This window comes from Hibiscus syriacus, unplaced genomic scaffold (assembly GCF_006381635.1).
Source record: "Hibiscus syriacus cultivar Baekdansim isolate YM2019G1 unplaced genomic scaffold, ASM638163v2 tig00111715_pilon, whole genome shotgun sequence".
Lineage (NCBI taxonomy): Eukaryota > Viridiplantae > Streptophyta > Magnoliopsida > Malvales > Malvaceae > Hibiscus > Hibiscus syriacus.
This window is the reverse complement of record NW_024063160.1, coordinates 28,440-55,743: the sequence shown is the minus strand read 5'-3', so window position 1 is coordinate 55,743 and position 27,304 is coordinate 28,440. Positions and strand designations below refer to the sequence as shown.

General features: G+C 36.1%; 4 protein-coding genes and 2 pseudogenes across 4 annotated transcripts; 1 reads left to right on the top strand and 5 right to left on the bottom strand.

The window, feature by feature from the left end:
* The first annotated feature begins 596 nt into the window (after positions 1-596).
* LOC120168142 (scarecrow-like protein 13) lies at positions 597-3,550 on the top strand. Its single transcript, XM_039176967.1, has 2 exons — positions 597-739; positions 1,607-3,550. The coding sequence occupies exon 2, from the start codon at positions 1,757-1,759 to the stop codon at positions 3,392-3,394; it is 1,638 nt and encodes a 545-aa protein (XP_039032898.1). The 5' UTR covers positions 597-739; positions 1,607-1,756; the 3' UTR covers positions 3,395-3,550.
* A 469-nt stretch (positions 3,551-4,019) lies between these two features.
* On the bottom strand, positions 4,020-5,774 carry LOC120168159 (tRNA methyltransferase 10 homolog A-like). The gene is made up of 4 exons (XM_039176977.1): positions 5,677-5,774; positions 5,410-5,540; positions 4,503-4,669; positions 4,020-4,139 (listed from the first exon to the last, which is right to left on the bottom strand). The coding sequence occupies exons 1-4, from the start codon at positions 5,772-5,774 to the stop codon at positions 4,020-4,022; spliced, it is 516 nt and encodes a 171-aa protein (XP_039032908.1).
* Positions 5,775-6,561: 787 nt separating this feature from the next.
* On the bottom strand, positions 6,562-10,044 carry LOC120168200 (ACT domain-containing protein ACR11-like). Its single transcript, XM_039177001.1, has 10 exons — positions 9,567-10,044; positions 9,065-9,122; positions 8,854-8,976; positions 8,605-8,699; positions 7,887-7,971; positions 7,751-7,810; positions 7,544-7,599; positions 7,227-7,332; positions 7,010-7,078; positions 6,562-6,847 (listed from the first exon to the last, which is right to left on the bottom strand). Exons 1-10 carry the CDS (start codon positions 9,695-9,697, stop codon positions 6,785-6,787), a joined length of 846 nt encoding a protein of 281 aa, XP_039032932.1. The 5' UTR covers positions 9,698-10,044; the 3' UTR covers positions 6,562-6,784.
* A 563-nt stretch (positions 10,045-10,607) lies between these two features.
* On the bottom strand, positions 10,608-13,360 carry LOC120168198 (annotated as a pseudogene).
* Positions 11,434-20,277, bottom strand: LOC120168199 (2-oxoisovalerate dehydrogenase subunit beta 1, mitochondrial). The gene is made up of 2 exons (XM_039177000.1): positions 19,169-20,277; positions 11,434-11,446 (listed from the first exon to the last, which is right to left on the bottom strand). The coding sequence occupies exon 1, from the start codon at positions 20,260-20,262 to the stop codon at positions 19,192-19,194; it is 1,071 nt and encodes a 356-aa protein (XP_039032931.1). The 5' UTR covers positions 20,263-20,277; the 3' UTR covers positions 11,434-11,446; positions 19,169-19,191.
* A 94-nt stretch (positions 20,278-20,371) lies between these two features.
* Positions 20,372-20,460, bottom strand: LOC120168248 (annotated as a pseudogene).
* Between the last annotated feature and the right edge of the window lie 6,844 nt (positions 20,461-27,304).

The following is a 27,304-nucleotide window of genomic DNA, read 5'->3' as shown; positions in this document are numbered from 1 at the left end:
AATATGTATATATATATATTGGTAAGTTGCCTAGCCCTTTGTTTAAAGTGTATTAATAGTGTAAAGGAAAAGCACCAAGTCCAAGATTCTCCAACTTGTTTATCAAATCCTTCCTTGGACTGTTAAAAAATATGAAGCCAAAGTCAGGAAAAGCTACCACTTTTGGCTTAATAAATTTTATCTAATGTTTTATTATTTGATTATTATCATTTATATACTCACTAATATCAATTATTATGATTTGTTCAAAAAAATTATCATGGGTATTATATTCAAATTAAAATCGATAAACTAATTATATTAATTCATTACAATACCTTTAGATTTTATATTTTTGATATTTCATTTATAAATATATTAATAATAAATTATCATAAAACATTTTTATTATAATTTAAATTGATATATTTACTATATAATATTAATTTTGATATAATTTATAATCTAATATCTAAAACTAACATTTTTTATTTTTTAAAAATATTTTTGTTAACATCAATTCCAGACAAATTTAAAATAAAGACTTGTTAATATTGTGTACAAGTTCCGGGCCGCTTGCATCTATACTCCGAGTTCTACCGCGAGAATCCCATAAACAGAGCCATCAGATATCTGTGGAGAGAAACAGAGACACACACAACACAAGGTGACAGGGAGACGGGTTTGGTTTGTTTGATGGTGGTTGAGTAAGAAACTTAAAGACACCCAAAGCTAAAACGCTGATTATTGTTTTACTAAGGTATGCCAACTCCTCTCCCTTCTTATCTGCTCATGCTTTGATCATTACAATCTTCAGTTCTTTCCTGGATCCATCAATTCAAACGATTTTGTTGATAACTCATGATTTGGGGAAGAATAATGGCTTGGTTTGGTTAGCCTTCAATTTCATTTTATTTATTCTGCGTTTCTTACGCCGTCAACAAGATTTCATATTGGTAGGCGCTGCTGAAGAAAATGAAAGTTTGGCCCTTTCTAACGTCATAAAAAACATCTTCTTATTCTTCATTTGAATTTATATAAACCACTTTACAGAGCTGTTATGTATGCTTTTTCAATTTCTTTGCAGCCCTACAGATTTAAATGAATAGTGAATCCGGTAGCTGATATATTTTTTTAAGCTTTTGGTATGCCCAATTTCATTCATTGTCACCTGGTTTTGGTTTCTCTCTCTTTTTTCGCTCGTCCTTTGTTTTTCATAATAGTCCCCTTTTGGCTGGCTTGGTACCCTTCGACTATAACCTTGGGCCTTTATAATATATCCTCTTTAATTTATATTATTTTCATTGGAGAGAGATTTAAGTTGGTACTATGCTTGATCTCTGAATACTGAGGATTGCAGTTTTTAAACATCAAATTGTCGGTTTCTTATATTGTCTTTTTTTTAGTGTTTCACTTGAATATGGTTTTGGTTGATTAACTCGTTATTCAAATCATTGTTGCTTAAAGAAACTTTTCCCTCTTATCTTATTCTCCATCTCCACCATGTAGGCTTTTTTGGTTATTGCTTCTTTTTTTGTCCCCTCCTCTGGTTCTCTGGACTAGTACACTGTGCTTCTATCAGTTACATAGTCTATTCTTTGTTTTTTTCTTGGATTTGTTTTACCAGGTTGCATTTGTTCCTTGATATTTCTGCGTTGCACAACCAAAGCAATTGATGGTCCACATTGATGATGGGGATTGAGACTTGCACAATCTTGTTTATTTTCCATTAACAAGTAATTCTGCTCAATCAATCAACTGATGCTATTAGTGTTAGATGCGAACAACTCGGAAACACCAAACTTCAGCCACTATACAGAGGTTGTGTGAACAAACTGTTAAAGAAAACGATCCATTTTGTTTGTCTCATATCCAGATATTAGACAACAATGCATGTTTAGCTATGGTCGGCCGAGGAACTGATGTCTCCTTTCAGACCTACAAGGACCAGGTTTTTACCCTGGAATCATCTACGGCAGCTGCTGGTTTTGATTCCCCTTCCGCCGTAAGCATCTCATCAAGCAGGAGTCCTTTCTCCCCACAAGGTTCTCAATCATACCTGTCTGATCCTCATCATTCCCCTGACAACACTTACGGATCACCATTCAGTGGATCCTCTGTTGTTGATGATAGCAATGAATTGAAGCACAAGCTTCGGGAGCTGGAACTTTCATTATTGGGGCCTGAATCAAATACTATAGATAGCTGCAACGGCTGCTTCATTACTGGGTCCCACCAAGCTGCTTCAATGGCGAGCTTCAACTGTGATCAACTGGTGGACATGATCCCTAACCTAGACCTGAAGCAGATCCTTGTTGCCTGTGGTCAAGCACTGCACGATGGTGATATGTTGACAGTGACATGTTTAATGCATGAGTTGGAGAAAATAGTTTCAGTGTCTGGGGAACCTATCCAACGATTGGGTGCTTATGTACTGGAAGGGCTTAGAGCGAGGTTGGAATCCTCAGGTAGTAACATCTACAAAGCCCTAAAATGCGAAGAGCCAACGAGCTCAGAACTGATGTCGTACATGCATATTCTCTTCAGGATCTGCCCATACTGGAAGTTTGCATACACGTCGGGTAATGTTGTTATCAGGGAAGTCATGGAATATGAACAAAAAATTCACATTATAGATTTCCAAATAGCACAGGGCACCCAGTGGATGTTACTTATTGCAGCATTTGCAAAACGTCCTGGTGGGCCACCGTCCATCCGCATAACTGGCATTGATGATTCTCAATCAATTCATGCTCGAGGTGGGGGACTTGATATTGTGGGGCAGAGGCTATCAGAATTTGCTCGGTCGTACAATGTGCCGTTTGATTTTCATGATGCCGCTATGTCTGGTTGTGAAATTCAACTAGAGCATCTTAATGTTCAACCTGGGGAAGCCCTTGCCGTGAACTTTCCATACATATTGCATCACATGCCAGATGAGAGTGTAAGCATCTCGAATCACAGAGATAGACTGTTGAGGCTGGTCAAGAGTCTGTCACCCAAGGTTGTGACTCTTTCTGAGCAAGAGTCCAATACTAATACATCTCCATTCTTTTCAAGGTATCTTGAGACACTGGACTATTATTCAGCTATGTTTGAATCCATTGATGCAGCTTGTCCAAGAGATGATAAACAAAGGATCAATGCTGAGCAGCAATGTGTGGCTCGTGATATCGTGAATATGATTGCTTGTGAGGGGACTGAGAGGGTGGAAAGGCATGAACTTCTAGGAAAGTGGAGGTCAAGGCTAACGATGGCTGGTTTTTCACAATATCCGTTGAGCTCTTCAGTCACTACGGCTGTAAGAGATATGTTGAAGGAGTATGACAATAACTATAGACTTGCAGAGAGGGATGGGGCCATCTATCTTGGCTGGGTAAATAGAGCAATGTCGACATTTTCAGCTTGGAGGTGAAAGCCTGCTACTCCATGCATTATGTAACTTCAGTACATATTTTTGTTTGTTTTCTAGTTTTCTGTTGAAGTCCTTAAGAGCAAGGGCGTTTTAGTGTTGATGTAAACTTAAAGAAACATTAGCTTAGCCTTTTTATTTTGTAGTTGTGATAGCGATAGGTAAAGAAAGTGACTTGAATGGCAAAATAGCAGTTATATATCTCCGTCCTGCATCTGGAAATGACAAGAAGTCATCCATTTTCCTATGCATTTTGGCTTCTCATTTGGACATCGATTGATCAATTTACAAATACACCTTTGCAGGTTTTAGCTAACCCTTGTATATCGGAGAGAGACAAAAATAATGGAAAAGATGAAGTCAAAGTTGGATCATCTACTTTACCTTTTTCCTTGCAAACTCAATTTACATTTTACCTTTTTCCTTACAAATTCAAAAGTGAGCACCCACTTCTTTACAACTTTAGCCAAAGTTTTAAATGTATAAATCGAAGCACCATCGACAAATGGAGAGGTAAGTGATCGAACTACAAAGCCAATAAATTTTCCGTGTCGTTATTTTTTCACTTGTACAGCCATTGCATGTAATGGGATAACTGTCAACATAAACCAAAATCCAGGTAGCTCTTCTAGTCATGAGAAAGCACTTCAAGACACCTCTGAGGAACTACATGAAAGAAAGAAGCTTTCCAGTCTTTAGTCTCGAGGAACTTGAGGAGTATCTCTATAACTTGGTTCACAGTAAGGAGCTGCACTCATTGGAAAGAAATGGTAATTAGAGAAGAAAAGCTTATAGAATAAACATTTGCTTCTTTATTTGTTTGTTAGAAAATTAGTCTGCTTAGTGAGCGAACTACCAAGCATGACCATCATCTGAAACAATAATCACACCCTACAATCTACATCCTAATCATGCTTTAAAAGTTGTACAACTATAGCATGCAATCATTAAGATATAATATGCAGTTTGCACTTTGCATTGTTAATGCCCAAGAGATTCTAGGCTAACTATTGCCTTTTCGGATTTTCCTTGCAAGATATAATATGCAGTTTTCACTTTGCATTATTAATACCCAATAGATTCTAAGTGATGAAAGAAAGTAGAGGCATGCCTGAGAACTGGACATCTTCATAGAATCCCCAATTGGGAATTTTGCTGTACGAATTCCCTGTTCCTCGGCTTTCTTCATAGTTATACCTTTCCACCGGTTTCTGTCCACCAATCTGCCAACAATATAAACTTTGGCGGGATCAAGTTCATGCAGCACGGTTTCAGAATCTGCCGTAAGGTACACAAATCATCTTTCCGTTTGGAAAACCCTTCGATATAAGATTGTTGTTCCTTCTCAATAATGTAGAAATCAGACTATAGAAAGAAAACAGACTGTATAGTAGAAAACAAACAGTAGGAAACAATCAAGTCTGTTATTTTATTCTTGCATACTTTCAATAAAAACATATTACATATTTATATACAAATTATGCTTCTAAACTAGGAAACTCTAAGTTAGAAAAGATACTAATCCTAGGAGATGTAATCCCTTGAAATAAGGGATTTGAAAAACAGAAAATAATTACAGAATCTCTTGACAGCTCATTTCTATAATTCCTACACTCCCCCTCAAACTGGTGTATATATGTTGTATATACCCAGTTTGAATGACATCTCATCAAAAGTCACTCGTGGAATGGCTTTGGTGAAGATATCTGCAAGCTGTTTCTTCGTTGGAATGTACTGCAGTTGTGCAACTCCATTGTTGACCTTCTCGTAAATAAAATGTCTGTCTATCTCAATGTGTTTCGTTCTATCATGCTGCACTGGGTTTTTTGCTATACTCATAGCTGATTGACTGTCACTAAAAATCTCAAAATTCTTCTTGTCATCTAAGTCCAGTTCTGTGAGCAGTCTTTTAATCCACAGTCCTTCACATATTCCGAGAGCCATTGCTCTAAACTCTGACTCATCACTACTTCGAGAGACGACGGCTTGTTTCTTACTTCTCCAAGTCACAAAATTACCCCAAACGTAGGCACAATAGCCACTAATTGACCTTCTATCAGTTAATTCACCTCCCCAACTTGCAACCGTATAAACCTTCACTGTTCTGTTTTGATTTTTTTCTAAATATAAGTCCAACTCCTGGGGTAAACTTCAAGAACCTTAGAATTCTGTTAACAGCTTCCAAATGTTCTTCTCGAGGATCACTCATATGTTGGCTGACAATGCTCACTGAGTATGCAATATCATGCCTGGTCAGTTAAAGGTAGATCAACTTCCCAACTAACCTTTGGTAGGTTTCCTTGTTTACTAGATTTCCAGTTCGGTCCTTACAAAATTTCAAGCCTGGCTCCATTGGAGTTTCAACTGGTTTGTAGTCGAGCATCCCTGTTTCTGCAAGAAGATCCAAAACATACTTACGCTGGTTTATGACCAGCCCTTCTTCGGACCTTGCAACTTCCATACCCAGGAAATACCTCAAACTCCCTAAATCCTTGGTTTCAAACTCCTTTGCAAGATTCATCTTTAGCTTTTCTATTTTTTTTATATCACTGCCAGTTATAATCATATCATCTACATAGACAATTAGGAGGGTTATCTTACTACTCGGTGTAATTTTTCTGAATAATGTGTGGCTTTGTTTGAAATCATTCTGTGTCATAACCTTAGCAAATCGATCAAACCAAACCCTGGGAGACTGTTTTAAGCCATATAAGGATTTATTGAGCTTGCACACAATTTTTTTAGTGACTTTTCCTTCTAATCGGGGGAACCTCCATGTATACTTCTTCAAAGTTCTCATTCAAAAAATATTCTTTATGTCCAGCTGATGCAATTTCCAGTCCATGTTAACAACTACTGATAACAATATTCTTATGGTATTCAATTTTGTAACCGGTGCAAAAGTCTCCTGGTAGTCAATTTTCCAGTCCATGTTATTTCCTGTAATTAAGCCTGCGTCGTTTAACTTTTTTTAAGGCAAGTAAATGCATAACACGTTAACACTTCTGTTCAATCTTTACCCTACGAACGCACAATAAAATACAACCATTTTTATATTGAGTAAATACAATTATTTATATATGAAATGGGTGGATTAAAAAAGCAATTAATTTAAGTACACACAAACTTAAAGTTACGGTCTTTTAAGAAACATAAATAAATGAAAATATAAAAAAGTGGGAATGGCATCAAATTACTCACAAAATCCACAAACTGAGCCAACATAGATGTGATCAAATGAATTAAAATAGTTACACAACAAGTATCATCGCAGTAAAAGTAATTGGGGAGTATATGTAGAATTGCTACAAGAGGAGATTATTGGCAGCAACAACATTCTAAAGTTCACCCCATTGGTATCGGTAATTTGCTCCTAAACTTGGCTATGGTGGCTCAAAAACTTGCCTCCTCCGTACTCGGACGCCTCAAGAAATATCGTAAACTATTAGCAAGAACCTGCCAGATTTCATAAGAACGCATTGGAAATTTTCATATAGCAAAACTATGCCCCCCCCCTACCCTAATGGTTAACCCTATGGAATGTTATTTAAAATGATCACATTTCTCTTGAGCAGGGAGACAATGAGTAACTGTGGTTTAGGTTATTTTGTTCTTTACCTGCTGCAGAGGCTTGATGAGGGCTTTACCCTTGTAGTTGACGTGAAACGTTGCCTTTGCAAGCAAACCCTAGGCGGCAAAGGTCCAAAAAGTAGACAAAATTAATTATTATGCTTTTATAGAGTTACTAATACGATTCTTCAAAAAGAAGGTGGAAAGTTGATCGTCAAATCGTATTTCGTAGGTGACAAAAAGAAAATGGTAACTAATTGATCACCTCGGTGTCAAACTCCCCAGATTCGACGGCAATATTGATATCAGTGATAGTCTTCACAAGATCCACCAACAACCCTGGGCGATCAGCTGTTTCCACAAATAGCAAGCTGAACCGAATTTTTTAGCTAAATAAGATTTTATGGAAATGAAGAAGATAAAAAGGAAAAGATATCAACCCTTTCATTTACATTAATACACCAAAGAATCGTCAGGCATGAGAGCCAACTAGAAAAATTTCAATATGTGGCCAAGGTCCTAAGCTATCAAAATTTCAAGGGCAGGGATTGCATTGTATAAGGCTATAAAGGTAACCATTACCTTCGGTCAGGACCATCGTCGCGAACTCTTACGTGGGTTGCAATGTCCACATCAACCTAAGGAATTCCAAGAATGCAAAATTTAAGCCAAGATTAATGTGGGATATCATACTCAGCTCAATAATTGATTGATAATTTGCAACACTTATGACCAGTTGCACCGATCACAGTAGCAAGCATGAAAAGCGATATTTTGCAAGTGGAATACCGGTTCTTTTGGTGGCTCAACACCAAAGGTCGCACCCATTGCTAACTGGGAGCTTGATTCCTGGACCACATAACATGTCAATAGACTTCACTAGGAGATACCTCACCAGGAATAAGGAAAAAGAAACGATGATTACCGGATGATATTGAAGCAAGTTGTTTATAATCGTCAAACGTATTGCCTCAAGCAGTTCTGGTTCTTCAACTTTTCTTCCAGTACTACTGCAGACACAGATATCGTCACTATATTAGTAAAACTGCATCTGAAATAGCATTTATAACAACTGAGACAGAACATTCAATTTTTATCTGAGTTTTGTTAATAACAGCATTGAATTTCCAAAGTTGGCCTTAACTGCTCTAAGTGTATTGACTTTATGAATCAGACAAAAAGATTCTGATTGATTTGCGACGTAACATGATTTTCATTCAAGGGGAACGAATAACCATACTTCTTTCCAATAATTCAAGCAAAATGGTGATCTAAACTATTGAAGATTCAAAACCAATATGAAGTAGATATTACACCAGCTTGCAGTCCATGAAAGATGTAATGTGTTATGCTTATAATACCGTTGTCACATCTGTGTTTCTAGGAGTAAGTATAAATACAGCTTAAATAATTTCTGATGTTTCTAGAGATATATCTAGTAGTTTCAACCTCATTTGAAAATAATTCTAGCCTAAAAACTGACTTATGCTGAATTAGGTAAGCATTAATCACAAACAAGAAAAAACTTACACTCACTAACTTTCAGATAACAAAATGTGGCAGGAAATGTAATCTGCTAGAAAGGCTTAACCGAGTACCATGAAAATGCATACTGAAAATAACTTAAAAGGCATACAACTTACGCCTTAGTGATGGAAAACTTGTTGTGCTTCCCAGATGAATCCAGATAGACATTTGCCTTAGTAACATTCAACCCGAGACTTTTAAGCGCATTCATCTGCAGCTCATTAGCTAATAGTTAAGATTATACATAAAAGAATTTCATTTCACAAAAGAGAATACAAAATTGTAAATGGAAAGAGAATACAAAATTGTTAATGGAAAGAAAAATATAGATATTCTAAAGTGGTAAAGTAAAATTGGATTTATACGGTATCAAGAAGCGCTCCAAGGCGATCCCCAAAGGTTATTTCCACAACAGTGGCATCTGGATCAGAGTCCTGATCAATTATAACTTTGGGGGTTGGAACTGTATCGAGCAAACTCCCATCATTCTTCAAACATAAAACCATCAGAAACGGATCATTAGTGAGTTTGACAAACAATCAACAATCAATCAAATATATTACAGCTCTTCCATACCCCTATGGCAGTGGCTGATGGTGGATTGATTCTGGTCGTTGATGATGACAATCTGAGCCTGTTATGATTAAAACTCAAGATAAAAACAATGTTAGCAAGTGCAAAGCCAGTTAAACAGTAGCATTAGCATTTGAAGAAAATTTGGGAAGAAAAATTGCAGCCAGATCCCAAAGGTAGACATGAAATCTGCGGCGCGGTTTAAAACTACAACGGACAGGGAGATTTTAACACCAGAATCATACTCAGATTCGATTCCTAATATCATAACTCATTTTTGTTCTAAAGAAACCCTCAAGCTGTATTAAATCTGGGTAAGTAGATTAAATTAACTACATCATCCAAATGAGCTTATCCAATTCCAAAGGGTATACAACTGCATTAAATTGTTTCACTTCAAGCGGCATAAGAAACACCATATAGAATTTCCCAACCAACAATTCCAACACCCAGAGAAGTAAAACTGAAAAAGAAAAGATAAAGTTCAGATTTAACATAATCATACCTTCTTCTCCCAAGAGTGTTGGGTTGTCTGCTAACAACGTTAGCAGGCAAAGAATGGTTTTTGATTTCAAATACAGTAAGGCAGTTAGTGTTGCTGCTTAAATATACTGCACAATTAGCAGCAGAAGCCATAGCAACTATAATTATAGAGCTGGAGAAAGAAGCAGAAGCAAAGAGGAGAAATAAACAGAGAGATCAAACAGAAGAAGAGGAAGCAAGATTGAAGCAATGAGAGTAGTAAGCTGAGGCTCTCGTTTTATCCGCCATTAGATATTAGAGAAAAAGATAACACTCGATCTATTTTGCTCCTCTCTTCTCTTTTTCTTCTCTTTTTGAATCACTTATAAATATCCTCTCCCCAACGTTTAATCCGATCCATCAAATTTACTGAGACGTGTTTGGTTCCCGCATCTCTCCATTCTCCACCCTTTAAACAAACGACGACTTTGAGAAACTCGATAACCAAACAGGGTCTTACAAGTTGCGGAAGGGACAAGAAAATAATTTGAAGGCGTTTGTCTGGGGACAACTAACCTAAGTCTTACAATGCCCAAATTGCCGTTATCCTAACAACACGTGCGATGGCGTTAAGTTCAGGCCGGCAACGCTTACTAGTATTGTTGAAAATTTCGTATATCATGGTTATTATACAATAATAATATTTATAATAATCATAATAATATTTATTATATTTGTAATTATAATAAATATAATATAATTAAAAATAATCGTAATTTAAATCTCTAATAACGGTAATTTAATGGTGTTTGCTGACATCAAGTAGTTGTTAATTGAACTGTTATATATATATATATATATCCGGTAAGCTAAGCGACAGACTGGGAAGAATGTAAACTCTTAACACTTTATTCTCCTATGAATTAATTGGTGCATTGAATGAAGGACCAGTCAGATGGTGACAAAGACCCCTCGTCATAGGAGTTGAAGGTGATGAAAATGACTTCAAAGCTAGCTCCAGGAAAGGATAAGAAGATAAGAGAGCAAATTGGCCACACAATTCTGGTATTAATTGAAGGAGAAAGAAACAACTCACTAATATCTACAATATACATGAACCCGGCAACTTCACTCACCATAACAATTGGAACTACTCTAAATTCCAAATGAAGGGGAAAAATACAATAACCAGCGTATGCCCACAATTTGATTTTACATTTATTTGATCCCCGTAAAGGAAAAACTGTGCTAGAAAATGAAAAGAAAAACCTCAAGCACATACATGACTTCTATGCAACTGTCTCTATAACAGGTCCATCAAGACAGGTAAACCGGATTAGCTCTACTCGTATTTTCATATAAAACCGAAATGTCTCACCCGGGGAAATGTAGAAATCCAGTCATTCACCCACTAAATATCCTACCTTATCATATCATCATCGGCCTATGCGGCGATTCCTGGAAAATATGGCAATCAACAGAAAATGAGTACACCAGAATGAAGCACCTAAAATTATCTGCCTATCTGTTGACTAATGGCCGGTAAATGGAGTTCTTTTCATTACTAAACATCTGTTGATGATGTTCTATGTCATGAAAGATTCAGAGACATTAATTTGTTAAAGACGGCTATGTCTGAGGGGGGGAAAGAAAAGTAGACTAATGGAACAGTAAATTAGAAAACAAATCAAGTCTTACCCCCATTTGACTGCCTATTTGTAACACCAGAACCACTAATGTAACCAGCAGAGTTATTAGCTATAACATCAGAAGTTGTATTTCCCAGACTGAAATCGAAAGAGCCAGACAGCTCTAGGTCCAAGGGCATAGATCGCCATGTAGAATCCCCATAAAATGAACCGTTTTCAAAAATATCGGAATAACCATGGGATGATGCACGGGCATCACTGGTTCTCTCGTGGCCTATCACTCTGGACGCAACACCAAAATCTCCACTTCCGTACCTAAGATTGTTGTAAGCAGAAGGAGCACCTCCACCTGGACCTGACTTAGGAGAGGGATCCAAAAGGGATCCAATGCTGCCAAAGGAACTCACATCTGTTTTCCAACTTCGAGATCCCACAATAGGACTAGAGTTTGTGGAGTTAGTAGCATAGCTAAGATTTCCATTTCCCCAAATACTATTCATTCCACTGCCCACACCATACCCAAAAGGGCTGGCAAACCGGTCTGAATTTCCCCTAAACGAAGTGTTCAATCCCCGTTCATAGCAGAGCTTAGAACTAAGGTTTGAGTTCCATCCAGAGCTTGGACTCAAATTTGACTCAAAATTCAGTCCAAACCCATAACTGGGGCTCGATGGAAAAATCCACTCTGACCAATAGTACCTGGACTAGATCTACCTTCCATTCTAACACCATAACCTCCAACTGAATTAGTAGTATAACCCTGAATGTGACCATTAAGGAAGTTATTGACACTATCGAGACCAAAGTTATATCCACCTAACTGGTTCCGACTTGGACCTAAAGATGATTCTTTGGGGACAGCACGCTTGACCTCAACCATTTTCCCATTGAGTTCATGAAATGTTCTCTGCAAGACTTTATCCACTGCTTCTTCTGAATCATAAGTTATGAATCCAAAACCACGTGGCCTCTGATTGTTGTGATCATACATCACAACAACATCAGTGATTGTACCAAACTGATCAAAGTACCTCTTAAAGTCACTCTCAGTGACCGTGGATGCTAAGCCTCCTACAAATATCTTCTTTGTACGAGAAGGACCGGATGATCCAAGAACACTAATATTGTTTTTGTTGAGAATGTTCCGGTCCTCCCTAGGAACTGCCTTCTTTGCCTCAACCTGAAGAGAAAACCAGACAGAAAATGGAGTTAAACACAATTTCTACCTCGCAACATAAATAATAGCATCAGAAGTGCACAATCTTTTTGAATCATAAACAAAGGATCCACCTAAAGCTGATAACTTCCCCTGAATTTATTTTATGGATCTTGGAAACTTTCAGTATTTTATGATTGAGGAACTCGGACACAAGATCTATAATGACATTCTTCTTCCTCATCATACAAATTACATGTTCACATTATCTCTTTGATGCTAAATAATTACCAATGGTTCATTTTGCAATTGATCAAATTGTGTTCTGAATACACTGATTCATCTCAATGAAACTGAAAGAAGAAGATCTCTTCCATTCAAGTATAGTCTACGATAAGCATTCGGTCTATGTAAAATTTATTCTAATACTTAAAGTGATTTCGTATTGGCGATCAAACTGCAGAATGAAGCTGTCGACATCGACTGATGTTTGGGAATCTATCACCATCAATTGCCCTCAGAAGGGGTAAATACATGTTACTTGAGTAGTTCTTAGTCAATAGCAACATGCTGCCAATCAAACCTCAAAATGTACAAGTACAATACAAACATCAAATCAAAATTAATAAAACAAAGTCATGTCTTAATTAAAAAAGCTAACCAATCATGATTAAAAAGAAATGACCATATTAGCGGCCATCAACTACACCAAGAATTGCAGGCTATACAATTCATATTATCAAAGCAAAAGTATATTTTTAGAACATACCATATTACAAGGGTGTTTTAAAAAAAGGTTAGGAACTTACAGTTCTACCATCTATCATATGCTCCTCCATAACAACCTTTTCTGCAATAGCCGGGTCGGCATAAACAACAAACCCAAACCCACGGGCACGACCTGTGGTCCGGTCCTTCATTATAACAGCTTCCACAACTTCCCCAAAAGTTTCAAAATACTGTCTAAGACGGTCCTCGTTTGTGCCTCAAGAAATCCCGCCGATGAATAGCTTGCCAACCTCCATTTCCATTCTGAACACAATAAGATCAATATAATCTTGCTGAATATTGGATTCCCAGTCAATCATAAACAAAATGAATAAACATATCACTATAAAGAAAACATGTTCAACAAAAGAAGAAGGAAAACATCGGATCTAGAATCCGACTCGTAATTTCATGTAAATAATGTCAGATACAATCGAGGCTTTGCTTTCTTGAATTTAAAGGCAACACGCGATTGATCATCATTTCTCCAACATAAACATCGTAATGTAGATTAAACGAAGATAACTGTGCCTTGTCGGGACACGAAAATCAACCCAAGCTTGGTTATTTATGTTGTTGGGTTCGATCGAAAAACATAAGACCGATTACGGATCGACCAACAATCCAGGACTCCCAGAAACCAAAAAATGAAAAATAGAGCAGCTTTAATCTAGTTTTGAGGAGAGACGTACCAGGGGGGGAATCCAGAAGGGAAAGCAAGATAATCTAAGATCTGAGAGGAAGCATAACAATAACAGAGGGCAGAATGGCCGTCGTTTTCCTCTCTTGTTTTCTTTCTTTCCAACAAGGCAATTACTGTGTTTGAATATCAATTGAATTGTGATGCATAAATAAGAAGAAAAAACACGTGTGCCTGTGGTGTAAATGAATGGATTCTGTGCATCCAACAGAGAGGCTGAGAGCGGATACAGAATGGATATGAAATGTTTGTATTTATATATAAATTTATAAGACACAAAGGGAATGACGTTGGCCCTTCTCTTACAAGAAAGACGATGGGTAACTCCTCTGTGTTTCCAAGTTTGAATTTCTTTTAAAATGGGCGGTTGAAATATTTGGAGAACTAATTATATTTAGTTTATACCGTAATAAATAGCTTTGTATCCAACCTTAATTATTAATTACAAATATAAAATAAAATGCTAAAGACGGGTGGGATTAGCTGTGCACCAAAATGAAGTGTTCTTTAATTTAATTATTCCAAATTAAATAAGAATAATGATTGGATAGATTTTCATTATTGGACTATCCCGTATGAGGAACTAATTAATTAATTCTGACAGGCAGGCAAGTGGTCGGCTCCAGGCCTACGAAGAAAGACGAGAATACGACTTTATCAATCTGAGTTCCAACTTAATGCTTTATATATCGTCATTTAATTAGGGGGGAAACAAAGTCAAGCTGCTGGGTGATTCTGGCTATGTTATTTATAGTAATGTATAGAATTTGATTATTGGATTTGCGATGTTTCGTGGTGGCTACACTTGATTAATCGCAAGTGGCTGATGACATTTCAACACATCTTGATCTTATTGAGTAGTGGTAATTCAATGTAATTTAACGAAACTAAATGATTTTGTGGTAAAATTAGAAGGAGACAAGTTGAACAACATGTCAACTTCCCTTCTATTGTCTATGAGTAAAACACATGCTGCCTCCCACCGCCTAAGACAAGACTTTAGGTTTCGGGTCAACTCGAGTCGGTTTGATTTTTATATTATTATTAGACTAACATTGTTCACACATTCTAATCGCTATTAATATTTCTGTAATTGCCTACTTTTATTAGTTTAATTATTTCCGGAACACAAATTATGGTACTGCTTTAGTTTAACTCGAGCTGAAATCACGTATACTATATAAAGAAAGGTTAAATCACACATTTCATCATTCAACATTTTTCTCGTTCTTCTTTTGGTTACTAAAAATGGGTTTTTAGGATAAATTGCAATTTTGGTGACTAAACTTTAATCTCTCTCATGTTTCACTCACTGTACTTTCAATGTTTTCAACTTTCTCACTTAACTTAACACATTGGATTTTTTTGGTTAATCACTTGTTAAATAATTACGACGTTGAAATGGGTTGTTATATAAATTGCAAAATAGTTTTAACATCGTTAAACATTTAATGGCGGAGTGGCCAAAATAGGGGAGAGAAAGAGAGTAAAGTTCAGTGAATAAAAAACCCAATGTATTAATTTTATTAAGGAAATTAATTTTTTTTAAAGTTTAATGAGTAAAATAAGAGAGATAATAAGGTTCAGTGACGAAATTTATAATTTACCCTTTTTTAATTTGACCGATTTCTTATCACTAAGTTAATTTACTAGATGGTGATGACATGACATTTTAAATTAGATTACATTCTCACTTGTACATGTTTTTGACTTTCACTTCTTTTTTTCTCTTATTCAGTATATTTTATTTTCTTTCTCCAAAAGACATAAATTATTATTAAGATCAATCTTAAACACATTTCACCCTATAAATAAATTCTCACGCTTAGCTCACGGCACTAATTGTGGTATTACCCGTAGAATTCTTTGGCAATCTCTTAGAGATATTGATCATAAGTATGGCTATCTTCCTTGGATCATAGGAGGGGATTTCAATATCTTCCTTGACTACAAAGAAAGTACTGATTTCGATCTCTTAGGTCCTTATCTTTCTTATGATATAATTGATTTCCAAAATGTTCTCCAAGACCTTTCTTTACATGACCACCCATTCTTTGGTCCAACTTTTACTTGGAGCAACAAACAAAGAGATTCTTTCCTTGCAAGGAAACTTGATAGAGTTCTCATCAACTCTCCCTGGGCTACCACTTTTCAGAATTCTTTTGTTGAATTCACTGCCCCTGGACCTTCTGATCACTGTATGGGTCTTGCATGGATAAACAAACAGAGTCAAATCAATAAACCCAAACCTTTCAAATTTTTTAACTTCTGGTCTAACCACACTAACTTTCTTGACGTCGTTCATCAGTCTTGGCATCATCCTTCCCAAGGCAACCCAATGCAGAAATTATTTACTAAACTCAAATGCCTTAAACCCTGTTTACAGAAGCTTAACCAAGATCATTATAGTAATATATCTGCTAGGGTAATTCAAAAGAAGTTGGAGTTGGAACAAATTCATATTGAAACTCTTAAAGGCTCCATCTCAATTGATAAAGAATTGATTGCTCAAAAGGAGCTGAAGGTTTTAGAGGACAATGAGCACATGTTCCTCAAACAGAAATCTAAAATGCAATGGATTAAAGATGGTGATAAATGCACTAAAATTTTCCATTCTGTCATAGCCTCTAAAAACAAGAGAGATACCATCAGAGTTCTTGTTAACAATGATGGTAAAAGGCTCGATTCTTATGATGCTATGACTTCTGAAATAACTGGTTTTTTCAAACAACAATTAGGTACTTCCGATCCTAAAGTTCATAATACTAATCCTGCCTACCTGAAAAGCTTGCTCCATGTAAATTTACCTAGTGAGATTTTTTCTGCTCTTATCAAAACTGTCACTAATGATGAGATTAAAGAGGCTCTTTTTAGCCAAGGTAATGATAAAGCACCTGGCCCTGATGGTTACACCCCTTTTTTTTTAAAAAAATCTTGGACTGTGACAGGAGATGATGTCATTAACGCTATTAAATACTTCTTTAAAGAGACTTACATAAGCCTTGCTCTCAACTCCACAATAATAGCTTTGATTCCAAAAATTCCTAACCCCAGTAAAGTCAAGGACTATAGACCTATCTCCTGTTGCTCTGTGATATACAAAACCATCACTAAAATCCTTGTCAAAAGATTGAATCTACTATTGCCTGATCTTATATCTCTAAATCAATCAGTTTTTGTGAAAGGTAGATCGATACTCGATAATACTCTTCTTGCTCAAGAATTAGTGAAAGGTTATGGTAGAAAAAACATTTCCCCTAGATGTGCCCTTAAAATTGACCTTCATAAAGCCTTTGATTCCCTCCACTGGAATTTTCTTTCTTCCGTTCTTAATGCTATTGGGTTGCCTCTCACGTTTATAAAGTGGATCGAAGCTTGTTTCACAGGAGCTAGATATTCTATCTCCTTCAATGGGAGCTTGATAGATTATTTTAAGGGTCAAAGAGGCATAAGACAAGGTGATCCCTTATCACCGATTTTATTTGTTCTTGCAATGAATATACTCTCAAATTTACTTAACATTGCTGCAAACAGAGGAATATTAGGCTATTACCCGAAATGCAAAAAAATTGGCATTACTCACTTATCTTTTGCTGATGATCTTTTAATTTTTTGCAAAGGAAACCTCGATTCAATTATTGGTGTTAAGACTGTCCTAAATCACTTCTATGATCTGTCTGGTTTAAAGCTTAACATTTGTAAGACAGAGTTGTTCACAACCGGAATTACCTCTAGAAACCTGGATAACATTAAATCTGTTACAGGCTTCAAACATGGTTACCTACCTATTAGATACCTTGGTGTTCCTCTTGTTACTAGAAAGTTAATTGAAAAAGACTGTTTGCCTCTTCTTGATAATATCAAAAATAGGCTTCATCAATGGTCTGGGAAACTTCTCAGTTATGCAGGTAGACTTGAGCTGATTAAAACTGTCCTTCACAGTGTGATTAACTATTGGACTAGACAGTTTTTACTGCCTCAGAAAGTTCTTAAACGACTGGACCAACTCTGCTCCATATTCCTTTGGAAAGGTTCTGATACATCAGCTGCTGGAGCCAGAATCGGTTGGGATAAATTATGCTGCCCCAAATCCGAAGGTGGTCTAGGCTTAAAAGACCTAAAAACTTGGAATAAAACCTGTATGGTTAATCTCATTCGAAAAATTCTTGCAGGAGCAGGTTCACTATGGGTTGCATGGATTCATTGCTATGTGCTTAAAAGTTTTAACTTCACTGATGTCAATGATAGCTCTTCTTATAGCTGGTGTTTCAGGAAACTTATTAAACTTAGAAGCGAAGTCCTTCCTATCCTTAGCAATGGTATTTCAAAGACCAGAGACTTATGGGAGGAAATAAGAGAACACAAAGCAAAGGTTCCATGGCACAAAGTTATATGATTCCCTCTTCACATTCCAAAATTGAGTATTATTACATGGATGTCTATTTTGGATCGTCTTCCTACTAGGGACAGACTCTCTAGAATAGGTATTGCTTCTGATGATTCTTGTATCCTTTGTCTCGACTCGACAGAAACGCGTAATCACTTGTTCGTTGATTGCCCTTTTGCTACTTCACTATGGAACTCTATCATGCGTCTCAATAATATTCACATCACGCACAACACTTGAGATTCAAGGATTTGTTGGACTTCTCATCATTGGAAAGGTAAATCTATTCTCAACATCATTCAGAAACTTTCTTGGACAACTTACATTTACTCGATCTGGGATGAAAGGAATAGACGAATTTTCAGACGTGAATCAAGAACACATGATCAAGTCCTCAAGACCATTAAGGATCTTGTTCGTATCAAACTTAGTGATAGAAATTTCAATAGAACTCACTATGTCAATGTAAACTTATGTAATTATTGGGGTATTGATTGAATATTTTGTTGTAAGTAGGCTTTATACCTCATTTGGGATGTTCCTGATGTAATTTTCCTTGGATAATAAAAATCTGCTTATCAAAAAAAAAAAAGTCAGAGATAAATGTAGGATTTAGAAGGATAAATTTATAAAATTTTAAGGACTAGTTAAAAATATCTTTGTAACATCTCCATCTCCGCTCTTCAAAACCATGCAATGCATTCAGGACAATCATAGCGTACGAAATTGGAAGCTGACAATGGATCTTAAGGACTTCCATTAACAAAGAAAGAAAGAAAGCAGATTACCTATTACGGCTTTGTCCAGGTACTGGATAACAAGTTCAAATATCGACGAACATTCATACGAGGAAGCGAATATTTTTTTGGATCTCAACTCTAATATTGTTTTTATTATAAGAGTTGAGATATATATATATATATATATATATATATATATATATATATAATTCTTGTTGTACGCAACACTGATATATCCAGGTGACGCAAGTTTTATTTGGGAATTTTTCTAGTAATTCACAGTTGCTTTGATGGCGTCCAATATCTTGTTCTTGGTTGGCATATAGAAGGGTTCAAAAACAAGAGGGAATGGGGTGTCCAGGCCACACACTCTAGCTACCGGAGCTTCTAACCTTAAGAAGCAACATTCAACAATGGAAGCCGAGATCTCTGCACCAAATCCTCCTGTAACTGGAGCTTCATGACTAATAAGAACTCTTCCAGTTTTTCTGACTGAGGCTTCAACTGTTTCTTTGTCCCAGGGAATTAGAGTTTTCAGATCTATAAGTTCACAAGAAATTCCATCCTTTTCTGCTTCAATACAGGCCTGTTCCATGATGGAGAGTTGTGCTCCCCACCCTACCAGCGTGATATCACTGCCTTGTCGAATGACCTCTGCCTCAGATAGCGGCAACATATAATCATGCTCAGGCACTTCTTCCACTGCCAACCGATAAAGCCACTTTGGTTCAAAAAAAACTACAGGGTTTGGATCACGAATGCATGACAACAGTAACCCTTTTGCTTGCCGCGGGCTGCGAGGAATGACCACTTTAATACCAGGAACATGGCAAAAGAAAGCTTCAGGTGACTGAGAGTGGTAATGTCCACCATGACCCACAGCGCCATAAGGGGCTCTTATTGTCAATCCTCCACAATTGAATTGGTTGCCACTCCGATACCTAAACTTGGCAGCTTCATTTACAATCTGATCAAAAGCAGGGTAAATGTAATCTGCAAATTGGATTTCCGCAATGGCACGATTTCCCATTGCAGCCAGGCCAATTCCAAACCCGACAATACCCTGCTCACAAAGGGGTGTATTGAAAACCCTAGCTTTACCAAATCGATCAGCAAGTCCGGTTGTGCAACGGAAAACCCCACCAAAGCTAACATCTTCTCCAAAAACAAACGCACGAGGATCAGTTTCAAGCGCAACGTGGAGGGCTTGATTGATTGCAGAGTAAAGGTTGATGGATTTAGCGCTGCCGCTCTCAACATCACAGGTGGCAGTTGAAAGCGCCCTACTCCCCATAAGCCCAATCCCGACCCTTTTGCCCATAATATTTCTCAAAGCCATCTCTCTCTCTCTCTCTTTCTTTTCCTGCAACAAGCAAACGAACTGCAAGAAAACATATTTCACTCTGAACATATAAAGAACACGGACTCAAAAAGGCTGTAAGTTAAAAGGGCATCAGAATTGCAGACAAAACATCAAGGCTTAAGAAGACAATCAGTCCCGAAAGATGGTATTTTGTGATTGCTATCCTCATTGCCCACAACATCAAACCAATTCTCTTATTTTAAATAAAACAAGCAAAATAGCTATGTAAGTCACATGGCCAATCCCACATGATAAAAGCAGCAACGCCGCTCCACGAGGCAATGGAATGTGAAACTGCCGTCGACAGAGGACCTCCCCCAAAGGAGGACCGACAACGTCAACCATCGTTAGTATACAACGTTATCTTTGGGATATACAAAGATAATTTATCGATTTGCCCCAAACGAAGAAAGGGATTTTGATACCCGGTCATATTCATACTACCATAAGTAAAACCAAATCAAAGCTACATAGTGTGAAATTAAAAAAAAAAGATAATCTCGAATTATCTAAAAGGGTTTTAATTGGAATATACGTCCCATGGCAAGTCCAAAATGGTAAAAGCAGCGACGCCGCTCCATAAGGCGATGGAATATGAGAAACTTATCGATGGAGGAACTACCCAAAGGAAGGACCGTCTACATCAATGATCATTTTCATGTGACGTTATCTTAGAGATATATAAACAAAATCAGGTTTGCCCCCAATTCAAAGATTAGGGTTTAAAACCCCCGTCACAATAGATTTATCAGAAAATCTTGAAGAAAAACAATAAGAAGTGAAGTAGGGAAAAATTGGAAAAAAAATACAAAAATTCGAAACGCTTTATGCTTAAAGTAAACAGGAAAACATACTATTAACTTTTCCAACGCAGATCAACTTTAATCGAAACGCCTAAAAGATTTTGCCGAGAATATTGAAGAAAAGAGTCTATTGGTGCTAACGAAGGAGGTGATCTTGTGTTGCTTTATAGCCCTCATTTAGTGGGCGCCTCTCAAAGACCTAAAGTTCAGATGGCCCAACTGGAAAACCCAATAGCTACATATTATATATAAAGTAAAATAATAGTGTAAATCAAATATCATTTGATTTAATTCCAACCGCAAGACTAGGGATGAGACTTGGCTTGTTAAATTAGAAGCATCAAAGTATTGTTAATATTGGCAGTAGCAACCTTTGCTTACTTCTTGGAGGAATAAAAGGCACCACTTATCCAAATAAAATCGAAGAGAGTTGTTGTGTTGATTTGGCAGTAAAAGCAAAATCCCATCCAGCACATGAATTCAACCTCAAAAGAAAAAGTAAAAGGCAGTTCTAAAGGACGTCCTATAATTGTCATGTCCTAAAATTGGGTTATTTGACATAACTGACACCCTTTTTTTTAATTTTTTCTTTTTGATACCGTTTGACCAATATTTTCAGAAGTAGCACCCTTTCTGCTGAGTTGGCAAAAGCGCGTCCCCGGGGACGCGCTTTACCCGTGTTTTCGCTGAGTTGGATGCCACGTGTGGAATGCGCATCCTCGAGGACGCGCCTTTGTCAACTCAGCAGACACGTATTTTATTTAATAATAAATAGTTTATTTTTATTATTATTATAAATTAATAATATATTATGTAAAATGTTTCGATTATAATGTAAGAATTATCAAATGTAAGAATCAGCAGACACGTATTTTATTATTATTATAAAATGTTTCGATTATAGGAAAAATGTATGAAATTATAATATTACACATATGGTTATATTATTATTTTTGATTTTGATTATCGATCTATTAATTTTATCAGTTAATTATTTAAATGTTATCAATCTAGTCATATCATATCAATATTTAACGAAAATATTGATGTATAAGTTAATAAATTAGTATAATTACATATTTAATCTTCAAGACTTACATATTTTATAAAATTAGTCTTATTGAAAATTTAATTTAATAAATTTAATCCTCCAATCAGAACATGAAATGTGTCATCGTATACATAAATTTTTTAATAACTTTTAATTTATTTAATTTAATATTTTTCTCTACTTAGAAGGTGGAATTATTATTATATTTTAAAAAAAATTATAACTAATAATATTAATTATTATATTAAATAAATATATTAAATATATTTATGTATTTAAAAGTTAAAAAAAATTATTTAGGTGTACATACATTGACAAATTATACAAATTATATAAATTATTTAGAAGTGATAAGTTGATTGTGACATTGAAATTGTATGGAATGAGCATTGAAATGTGACATTGAATAAATTGCCAATTCACCCCCTCTTGGCCGATTCCGTCGATCGATGAACTCAACATAAGTTGATTTTAATGTATACGTTTTAATATATATGTTAATGATAAAATCATATGTATGGATAAATTTAATTTCAATTTAAGTATTGTGAACTATAATTGGAATATAACTTTTAATTTCGAATACAATTGGAATATTAAGTTGAAATTTAATGTTAAATTTCGAATACTATAATTTATATTTTAAATTTAAATTTGAATAATATTATTTTTATTTTTATTTTAAATTTCTAATAATATAATTTGCATTTTAAAAACATTTATCAAACATTTAATGTTAAATGTGAATAAAAAATAACATTAAAAAATATGTATGTAACAACAATGAAACATTTAAATAACATAACCAAATTACATAAAATTCTGAAATATAATTATTTAAATAACATTAAATATAACTGGATCACCGATGTCGTCTTCTCGAATGAGTTCCACATGGCGGTGGTTGTCTATTTCGTGGAGGATTTCTTCGTGGAACTTGTTCTTCAGTCTCATCATCTTCACTATCATCATCAGCAGCATTTTCTTCATTTGGTGTAGATGACGCTGAAGGGGCTGAAGGGCCTGTATAAAATAACGACCCTGGAGGAGTGCTAGTAACAATCCCACCGCTCCCCGGGAACTGTGAAAACTGTGGAAACATTGGCATCGATGTCTGTGATCCAGATGGAGATTAAGGTGTCTGCGGAGAAGCACCACCAGCCAAATAAGATGCATATGAACCATATGCTGGATCATTAAACATAGTCGTATATGCACCTCCATATGGTATAAAACCCTGCGGGCTAGGCATGTAACCTGGCGGGCTAGGAATGTAACCCTGCGGGCTCGGAATGTAACCCTGCGGAGATGGCATATAAACTGGTGGGCTTGGCATATGAAGTGGAGGGCTGGGCATGTACCCCTGCGGCATCGACGGATAAGGATGTTGTGGTGGGACTGATGCATAACCGGTAGCGCCTTCTCTCCGTCCACGCGTCGGGGGACGATGATATTGAGACGGTTGACGTCTTTCTCGACGCCTAGGAATGTTAACCCCCCGTGCTTCCGCCGAAAGTAGAAACGGCTTCCCATTTTCATTAAACCAGTCCATATAGTTATCCGTAACCATATGACCAGTTTCAGCGTAATATTGTCGAGGGGCCACCAGTGTATATCGGTTCTCCCAAAGCGCAATCCAATCTCTGTTTCTCACCACCCAGTTAACATCTTTCTTCCCTCGTCTATCTATGTTATGCACGTCGTCTAAATTCCTAGGAGCTCCATGAATATATTGCGTACAACCATACTGACGGAGCACGCGATCAACTGGATGCCACTCAATAATAGCATAACATATAAGAGGTATAACCGATATCCATACCTCTAATGACCCACTAAGGTGGGGTGGGATGCAAGCTTTCACTTCATCGCTCGCATAAGGTATCCACTGAAACTGAAATATAAATATACAATTCAAATAAATAAAATATTCTAATTATATCTAACATTTTAAATTAAAATATTAATAATTAAACAAATTTAAAAACATACCTCAGACCCAGCTTTCGTATCAATAAGTAAACGAATTTCCTCTAACCCAGTAGGTATACTTTTATGGTCATTTCTTTTCATCGACCACCTATGAAATATAAACTAAATATCACCCTATTTAATTGAAAATATTTAAATCAAAATTTAGTTCGAAAATTACCTCAACAATAAGGGGAATACGTATGGTTCATTCACGATCGGGCATAAGAAAGGCATGCGGAACCACGCCCATGATTGTAGAAGCATAAGACATCCACCGATAGCAGTTTTCTTATAATTCGTCGCCCGACACATTTCTCTAAAGAGAAATGCCAAAACTGCAGCACCCCAACTATATCTTCCAGCTTCATCAAAATCGATCAGATGCCGCAACCACATACAATGCACCTGGTTGCGAGATTTGTCGGGCATCAATATTCCTCCAATTATTCGTAGAATATATGCCCGAGCACATGCCTTTGCTTGATCCTCTGAAGCATTTTCATTTAAAACCTCAAAATTAGCTTTCAACCAAGATAAAGCTATTCTACCTCCATTAAACTCTGGCGGAGCAGCTACAAGATAATCAATACACATTGATTGCCAATCACCATCCGCCATACCACACATCATATTTCCGTCGACGGGAAACCCCAGATGCATAGAGACATCCTCCAATGTAATTGTCGCCTCTCCACATGGAAGGTGAAAAGTGTGTGTCTCGGGCCTCCATCTCTCAATCAGTGCAGAAATTAGGACAGGTTCGAGTTTGCAACCGCCTATAATTGTTGCAATATACCCGAACCCGGCAGAAGCCAAATATGGCAAAATACGTTCCGGTGTCGGTATACGTGGATTTTAATAAAAGTCTCTAAAATACGATCAACATCCTAAATAATATACATTATAAAAAATAAAAATTAATATAAATTCATAATAACTTTAAAATAAAAATAAATTTAAATATTAACATTAATTATAAAAAATATTATCATATCGCTAAAATGTCTGGAGATATGATCAATATCCAATCGCAACAGCATTTCGTTTTCCATTATAACTGTAGACAAAACAATATAATTAGCAAAAAAAATTAATAATTCTAAATAAATAATAATTATATAAATATTATTTTAATAAAAATATAATATTTACATAAATATATTAATAAAAAATAATAACTATTTAAAAAAATATTAACATAAAAATAAATTTCTTACCACTAATAACAAATTTAAAACTCAAATAGTTGGAGAATTTGAGTTATATAAGAGAGGAGAAGATGATTTTGGTGTGAAGAATGAGGGAGGGTTGAGGGGGTTTATATAGGGGAGGAGGAGGGGTAGTTAGGAAAAATGGATGGGGGCATTTATGACATTTAATGGAAGGCGCGTCCCCGGGGATGCGCTTTCCACACGTATCTGCTGAGTTGGCAAAGGCGGGTCCCCGGGGATGCGCCTTCCACACGTGGCATCCAACTCAGCGAAAACACAGGTAAAGCGCGTTCCCGGGGACGCGCCTTTGCCAACTCAGTAGAAATGGTGCTACTTCTGGAAATATTGGTCAAACGATATCAGAAACGGAAAATTTAAAAAAAAAGGTGTCAGTTATATCAAATAGCCCTAAAATTGATGGTGTCTGTCCGACGGAGAAATTTGTGTTGAATCTCAGACAGCTACATTTTACTACTCTAAACATAGTAAAAGAAACGAGTTAATTTAAGACAGTGACGAACATTATTAAAACACTGTCAACATCGGCTTATTCGACGTTGAAAACAAAGAAAATTTAACTCATTCACTTGCTTATAATTAATAATCATTCTGCAACTACGCAAATCAAACAATTCACTTAAACGATATAAAAGATAATTAATGTTGGAGAAAATAACCTCAATGACCAAAAATGCCTTATAATATACGATTTTAACTAACTTTTTTTGAATTTACCAAAATGACAAACAAAATCGCAATGCGATCGCTAATTCGCAACGCGATCTCAGGTATAGCCAATCAGTTTCCATATTCGCAACGCGAACTTCGACTATCGCATTGCGATTTACATATTCGTATTGCGATATATTTTCCAAATTCGTTGCGATAGTCTAAGTTTGCGTTGCGATAGTCCAAGTTTGCGTATTCCAAATTCGTTGCGATAGTCCAAAATCGAAACGACTGGTGGTATTGCATTTGTTCTTAAGAATTTTCTCTAAAAAGATAGTATTCGCGCGGATGTGTCGAAGACACGTATTACCACGACCACGACCCGACCCGAGACGGACGACGGCACGCGAGAGTCCCCCTTCTTCTCTATCACTCAACAAGGAAGTGGGAAAGCCAAACCTCAAATACCATTCCCAATAGTGTTTACAATACAATATGGGATTGAGCATTACCAACACTAGTTCTCAATACTAATGAATTAAATCTTTAATCAAATATATATCTCATAATTCATAACATTAGCATCATATATATCTATATTTGGTAACTGAAATAGTAGTAAGCATATACTAAAGAAGTTAATATTCTAATAAGAATCAAAGATTACATAAATTTTATTATCACATCACGATTTCCAAAATAAGTCAAAATAATTTTGTCTAAATGACACCATTAAAAATAAAAAAACCTTAATATTTGACTATCTTTCAAGAATTTCTTAATTATAGATTCATCAAAATAAACTAGAACACGATACAAAAAACTAAAACCAACTATATGATTAGCCAAATATTGAATTCGAATTTAATAAAATAAACAGTACATAACTGTAATAAAATTTCTTAACCGTGCAATCAACAATCAATACAAATATATATTGTATACTTTACGAAACCATAATCAATGAAACTAAATTTAATCAATAATAGAATTTTACCTTATTGTTTTACTGTTGCACTCATGAAACACCATAATAAAAATTTGTACATTTATTTATCACCAAAGCACCGATAAATTATAACAACTATTATACTCATGAAACACCATAATTAACGCATAAGATAAATTCAAGTATTGGGAACAAGTGTTGGTAATGCTCAATCCCACATAGTATTGGAAACACTATTGGGAATGGTATTTAAGGCTTGATTTTCCCACTTCCTTGTTGAGTGATAGAGAACAAGGGGGATTATCGCGCGCCGCTGCCGTCCGTCTCGGGTCGGGTCGTGATCGTGGTCGTGGTCGTGGTC

What these genes read in the sequence shown, in the direction of transcription:
- LOC120168200 (XM_039177001.1), bottom strand. Translation starts at nt 9,697, where the DNA reads ATGGCTTCTGCTGCTAATTGTGCAGTATATTTAAGCAGCAACACTAAC. An exon ending in TTGGAGCGCTTCTTGATACC is followed by an intron (nt 8,700 to 8,853) that starts GTATAAATCCAA and finishes AATGAGCTGCAG; the next exon opens with ATGAATGCGCTTAAAAGTCT. An exon ending in CTGGGGAGTTTGACACCGAG is followed by an intron (nt 7,079 to 7,226) that starts GTGATCAATTAG and finishes TTTGCCGCCTAG; the next exon opens with GGTTTGCTTGCAAAGGCAAC.
- LOC120168142 (XM_039176967.1), top strand. Translation starts at nt 1,757, where the DNA reads ATGCGAACAACTCGGAAACACCAAACTTCAGCCACTATACAGAGGTTG.
- LOC120168159 (XM_039176977.1), bottom strand. Translation starts at nt 5,774, where the DNA reads ATGCTCGACTACAAACCAGTTGAAACTCCAATGGAGCCAGGCTTGAAA. An exon ending in AACAAGGAAACCTACCAAAG is followed by an intron (nt 5,541 to 5,676) that starts GTTAGTTGGGAA and finishes AGGTTCTTGAAG; the next exon opens with TTTACCCCAGGAGTTGGACT. An exon ending in CTATTGTGCCTACGTTTGGG is followed by an intron (nt 4,670 to 5,409) that starts GTAATTTTGTGA and finishes ACCTTACGGCAG; the next exon opens with ATTCTGAAACCGTGCTGCAT.
- LOC120168199 (XM_039177000.1), bottom strand. Translation starts at nt 20,262, where the DNA reads ATGGCTTTGAGAAATATTATGGGCAAAAGGGTCGGGATTGGGCTTATG.